Here is a 6,122-nt window from a genome sequence, read left to right on the forward strand (position 1 = left end):
ACAAGAGGTTCTAGTTCTAGGTAGTAAAATGGAGAACCTGTACCAACAAGTTCCGATTCAGGTTCCCAATTTTTTGAAACCGGAACTTGTAAGGTATCCTGTAACCTAATAAAAGTACCACTAAAGTTCAAATTATATACCAATTCTAAACTAATTTAAAATAATAAATATCAAAATAACAATTATAGATATATGTATTAAATTTGCTAAACAACTACTATTATTTTGTTTTATTTGCCAATTGTAAATATTATAAATTAGTGACCATCTAGTTTTTTACAAAAAAATCTGCAAAAAATTATTAAAAGACAGGGTACCCTGAATCGGAACCGAAACCTACAAGTTCCAGTTCCCAATTTCTAGGAACTTGTTCAAAGAGATTCCGGTTCCGGTTCCCATTTTGAAGAACCTATTGCAAGAGGTTCCTCTAATGGTTATGTCGGATGATCAGCTCTGCACTAGAATTTACATTTTGCAGCAGGGTGGTGAGCTTTTCTTTATCTGAACACGCAATGACCATTTTCTCAAGTGCGACAGCATTTCTAAGCAAATATAGTACAAGCTCGACCAAATTATACTTCTGAGAGTATGTATCAATCGCGACTTCTTTCAACTGATGATGGCAATCTGGATATTCTTTCTGTGGGCTCTGCCTGGTGAAAGTTAGAGGACGCAGCTGTTAAGAGAAGAGAAAAATCAGAACATTAATAAGATGGGCAAAATATCAATAACAGACAACCTTAAAACGAAGAAAATACAGCAATTGGCTTAGGGGAGAGCAATACAGAGAGCAAATACTTCCTCCCTAAAGAGGAGACACGATTACGAACAAAAAGAAAACATCACTCATAAGCATATTTAGGCCTTTAGGGATTCCTTTAAATATTGTATTATATTGTTTGGGAAATTTGGTAATTTGTGTAAGCATGATATGTATTTCGTATCTCTTAATATAATGATATAAAATTTACCTACAAAGTGCTGCAAAATCTCTTGATGGAGTATGCACCAATAAAGAAAGGCACTTTGGTAAATCAGGAAGAGAAAAGATACTTAAGATGTGCCTTTCTGTGAGCAAGGATGAGGAATTGCAAAGTGGAGCAAAAAAAGGAGATAACAGTCTCAATGTGCACACCCCAACAAAATAGGAGATAACTGAGAACTGCTCCAACAACAAAGTCTTATCTACCTCTTCCAGGTTTTGAAAAAATCTAGTCTGGCATTCATGAAACTAAATATCTGCTTTGCTTCGCAGGAAAAGTCATATTGACAAGAGAATCTTGTCGTTGAAGAGGCTTTTGAGCCTGGAAAAATAGAACCTTCTGTGAATCCTAACCTCAAAAGTCCATCCAGAACTGCAGTCTGTGTACCTTTTCTCACAGAAGCCAAATATGCTTAGTAGATATTGCTAGGATTAACAATATTGATGCATACTCTGTTTATGGCTTAGATGCCATAGGTTTACTTTTGCTTGCCTATGGAGGGGGTGGATGTCTAAGTTGTTTTTTGCTCAGAAAATTTAATCCTGTTTAGTATTATTGGTCTAAACTGAAAAGGAAATGGGATGTTTCCAACTTGTATGATGCTCCCAATCTTCCCCGCCAAGAGGACTGGCACTTTGTTCTTTCTTTTCTAAAATCATTCATGTCGTTAGCACTCCAACCAAATGAAAATCACTTTGACAAACTAAGGAAACCTTCAACCTCATAGAATCAAGGGGGTCTGATCTGTAGAATCAAGGGTAAGGCAAAGGCAATCTCCTCAACAAAGTGAGGCACATTAACATACACCAGAAATTAATGAAGCCTATAGTATGCAAAAATTAACAGTTTTGAATTCTGATGCCATAAAAATCGTTGAACAGCACACAGTGAGCTTCATGGGTGGAAGCATTTACTAAATCCAATGAAAAACATAACCCGTGTGATCAAATTAAAGGAAAAGGGGTAATAAAATAATATAGAGTTGGAAACAGGTTAATCTAACCGGATTTACATCAAAATCTTGGTTGTACATATGAAGTGAGGTACACGTGACTCAAATATTTAGGTCCTTCAGATAGTTAATGAGCACTTTTGCAAACATATAGAGCTAGTTAAAGATAAGACTTATTAGCCTCATTCAAATTATAATGAGCTCTTTCAGAGAGTTATTGACATTACTGTATATACGATGAGCTAATTCATAACGCAAATGAACTAAAACAAAGCAATATTTATTGAGCTCATTTTAGAGGGCAAAAAATAAAATAAATATATCCTTATAATTTAATCTTACACAAGTGTTTCCTTCCACAAAACCCCAAAAAAAAAAAAAAAAGAAAAAAGAACCCTTACACAAGTGACTATGTTTCCTTTCTGGCGAGGACAAAGACCAAAAGATGATGCAGAATTAGTATGCTGATTTGATTCAGGTCAACCACAATCCTTGGAGTGATTACAGCTTGGAGCTTGCAACAATAAACTTTTCTCATGAGCATTTCTCTAGGTTGTCCTTTGGCATCAAGAGGTTAAAGAAAGCAATGTCCCTAGGCCCTTTCAGAGAGTTCAAACCCCTCTCAAGTCTCAAATACTGGAAAAATATGATCCCGATCTCCAAGGACATTATTTCACTATTAATAATTTTGGGAGTACAACGGTAATTATCACAACTACAATATTAGACACTTTGTGTTTTTAGGATAACTACAATTAGTACGCTCAACAATGGTACTTAACCCAAAAACACCTCTCTTAACTAATATTGTGTTTGCCTCACTTTTACCACTTACTCCTTCACTCTTATATTTTGTGCACCCTCACAATATGCACTTTGCTTCATACACTGCACTTTGTGTGTCTTACTGCTTGTTGTGCATACCTCATGCTACAACCTAAGTTCTAAAGGGCGCAAAGCACACCAAGGTGCAAAAGTCCTTGGAGCTTAGCGCAAGGCGAAGGTGTGTGCCTTTAGTAGCCTTGTAGGTGAGGCGCACCTTATTCTTATAGAAAAGAAATTATAATTTCTATTAAATAAGTGTGAAATGGAATAATGAGAAAAGGTGAAAGGGTCATGTGATCAATAGCTAGGGTACCTTGAATCGAATTGGGGGATATGGGATTTCTCTATCCTCTAGAATTAAAATAAACTAGCCTGTCACCAAGTCCCATGGTATTTTTTAGAAAAAAAATAACCTACACATTAGCTATTGATGCTTTACAGCATAAGGTGCAAAGGCGCAAGAAGCAGTCTAGAAAAAAAGCGCAAAGGCGTGCGCCTTTTAATGGTCTTTGAGCCTCGAGCCTCACTATGCCTTGCGCCTAGGCGCTTTTTTAAACTAATTAAGGCTTCTACATTTATAAAAGCCCTTAAACAACATCAACAATCAAGAACTCTAGTGAGACCACTAGAGCTAATGCTCCTTTGACTTTCTAAGCCATAATTTCCACTGCAAAGGTAGAATTCTCTAGACTAACTCACAAGCAACTGTCTAGAGAAACATTGTTTCTACCTTTTATTATTTTAGAACTAATCAATAGTATGTATTTGGTACATTTAGGGAGGTTATCCCAAATTCCCAACACATAATGCTTGAGATAAAATAAAAGCAAAAATAAACAAGGCTAATTGGCTTGTAAATCAGCAATTCATTCTAAATAAAAATCAAATCAAAGACTGACCTTCAAACGTAATATCTCAAGAGATGGACACGCGTTTATAAAATAAGTGATGCCGAAGAGGTCAAAACCATATGGAACAAGCATTAATAGATCAAGCTGCTTTAAGCAAGATTTACTTATTCTTGCTGTTAATGGAAGTGGCTGTATCTGAAAATAAATAAGAAATTATGTTAGCCAGGAATGGAAGACCTTATAACAATTAATAGAATATATGATATGATATGCAACTTCACTGACCACCAAAGGCCTGACAAAAAAGGATAATGCTTTAAGATGGGGAGCAAATCTGATTAGCTCTGCAAAAATCGATGAGCCGCCATCACGACGACTGATGGGAAACACTTTCGCTTGTCTCAGAAAAGGGAGATGAGCAAGTGTAAGATTACTCAGTTGACCAATACATTCGAAAACCTCAAGATTAGGACAATTGAGCTTGATGTCTAATAAAATATCATCAATTAAAAGTTTCTTCAAACCAACGAGTTCAACTTTTAGGCACTTGATTCTTGGATAGCAACAGTGTTCTAAGCTAAGTGATGTGAGATTCAAAGCACTAGAAAAAATAAACACCATGTCATTATGATTCATACGTACCCCAAACATATGAAGGGTCGTTAAATGACTAATCCAACTTGTACAACAAGAAGAAAGGTTAAGTTGACAACCTGATAAACGTAAACACGTCAAAGAAGATGCCATCCAAGGGCACAACAGATAACAAGAGAAAACATAATTTTGGATACCTAGGTCCAACTCCTTAATTCCCATTGTAACAGCACGTAGAATCCAGCTGTCAATATGGGAAGAATATTCATTATCAAGGCCAAAATGGAGCACAAGCACCCTCAAAATTTGATCTCTCAATGTGTCCAGGAACTGATCAACAAGTCTCACAAACTTGGATCGATGAGAAACACGGTTATATCCTTCGTTTCCAAAAACATTAAGAGCATCAAGCCGAAGAACAGTACGACAATAAGGGAGATATCTCCACCTACGTGACAATAACCTTGCTCTAACAGCATCTCGCAAAGTTAAAAAAGACAATATGTAGCTTACAACATCATCCGGCAATTCACTTATGTAGTCTCCCATATCGCTTGATCTGATCGATACACGTCTAACATATAACAACTGAAACCAACAAAAACTTTGTCAATTAAGACATTTATCAACTATTTAGACACGAAAACAATACTAAACAGAAACCAAGCCCGTCCCTGAGGCAGGGCAGGAGGGAAAAGATGTCTAATTTCATAAACAATTATCTCGAAAAATCCATAATTTTAGGGATATTTGATTCAATAATCAAATTAGGCTCATAATTTTCTTTTCTTTTGGTTATCTTATAATTTAGAACCAAAAGTTCAGATTTTTGTAACCCAACACTTAATGGAGTGACAATTCAATAATCAAATTAGGCTCATAATTTTCTTTTCTTTTGGTTATCTTATAATTTAGAACCAAAAGTTCAGATTTTGAAACGCAACACTTAATGGAGTGACAATTAAATTAGATTGTGCAATTGATATGATGATGACAAAAACAAACAACTTACCTCAGAAGCTGCTTCAATGGGGAATACAAGAATTAGAAGGCTTCAACGGAGAACGTCGACTGCGCTTCAATGGAGAACGTTGAGTGCGCTTCAATGGAGAACACAGAGAGAGCAATTCAATAGGTTGGATGCCTTGGAGTCCTATTAAAAGCCATGAACCACCACAGTTATAGATGATTTAGATCCGTCTAATAAATAAATGGGGCGGATCTTTGGTAGAGTGGGGGAAGTTGGTTATGATTTATGAATCCTTATGATGCTTCATATGGTGCAAGGTCTTTTTCAAATATATAATTAAAAGTCGATTAATATTGCTAAGATGCAAAAAATACCCAAAATCGGTATGCCTTACCCTAAAGGACGATGAGAACTAGAAACTCATCTGGATCGTCCATTACGTTTCATCAAACGGTCTGCACTTCACACGTCTCATTAATGGCATCTTCGAAATTATATGGCTTTTTAAACTTTTTTTCCAGCTTATTCACTTTTAAGCAATTTCATTTACTATTTGACTGATTTAATTTACTTTTACTAACTTTTCATTTACTTTTAACAATAAATAAATTAATGAAAACTTTTCCACAACAATTCTTTAATTATTTAAGCTGCTACTTGATGATAATTAATATGTTTTCTTCATTAAAAGTAAAAATAAGTTGTGCAAGGAATTTGGATAATTAGGTATTTACTTTTAAAGTAGAGGTGATCATTGAAGGTCGGGTCGAGCCGAGGCAAAAAAAAGTCAACCCATTCCTCTGGGCGGGCCGGGTCGGGCCAAGCTTCGGGCCAAAAATTATGTGCCCAAATTAGCCGGGCCATGCGGGCTTTTCGGGTCATTTTCAGGCCGGGCCAAAAAAATTAACTAAAATTGCATAAAATCTCATTCCCAAGCCCGTCCAAAA

The 6,122-nt window shown here is 36.0% G+C and overlaps 1 protein-coding gene across 2 annotated transcripts; it reads right to left on the minus strand.

Annotated features, from left to right (window-relative positions):
* Positions 1-209: 209 nt before the first annotated feature.
* LOC110739260 (putative F-box/LRR-repeat protein At3g58880) lies at positions 210-5,396 on the minus strand. 2 transcript variants are annotated; one of them, XM_021919727.1, is made up of 4 exons: positions 5,218-5,396; positions 3,897-4,793; positions 3,660-3,806; positions 210-653 (listed from the first exon to the last, which is right to left on the minus strand). In XM_021919727.1, the coding sequence occupies exons 2-4, from the start codon at positions 4,752-4,754 to the stop codon at positions 594-596; spliced, it is 1,065 nt and encodes a 354-aa protein (XP_021775419.1). In that variant the 5' UTR covers positions 4,755-4,793; positions 5,218-5,396; the 3' UTR covers positions 210-593. The 2 variants fall into 2 exon arrangements, with proteins under 2 accessions (XP_021775419.1, XP_021775418.1); XM_021919726.1 differs by having other exon boundaries at positions 210-676; positions 5,218-5,395.
* Positions 5,397-6,122: the final 726 nt, after the last annotated feature.

This window comes from Chenopodium quinoa, unplaced genomic scaffold (genome assembly GCF_001683475.1).
Source record: "Chenopodium quinoa cultivar QQ74 unplaced genomic scaffold, ASM168347v1, whole genome shotgun sequence".
Lineage (NCBI taxonomy): Eukaryota > Viridiplantae > Streptophyta > Magnoliopsida > Caryophyllales > Amaranthaceae > Chenopodium > Chenopodium quinoa.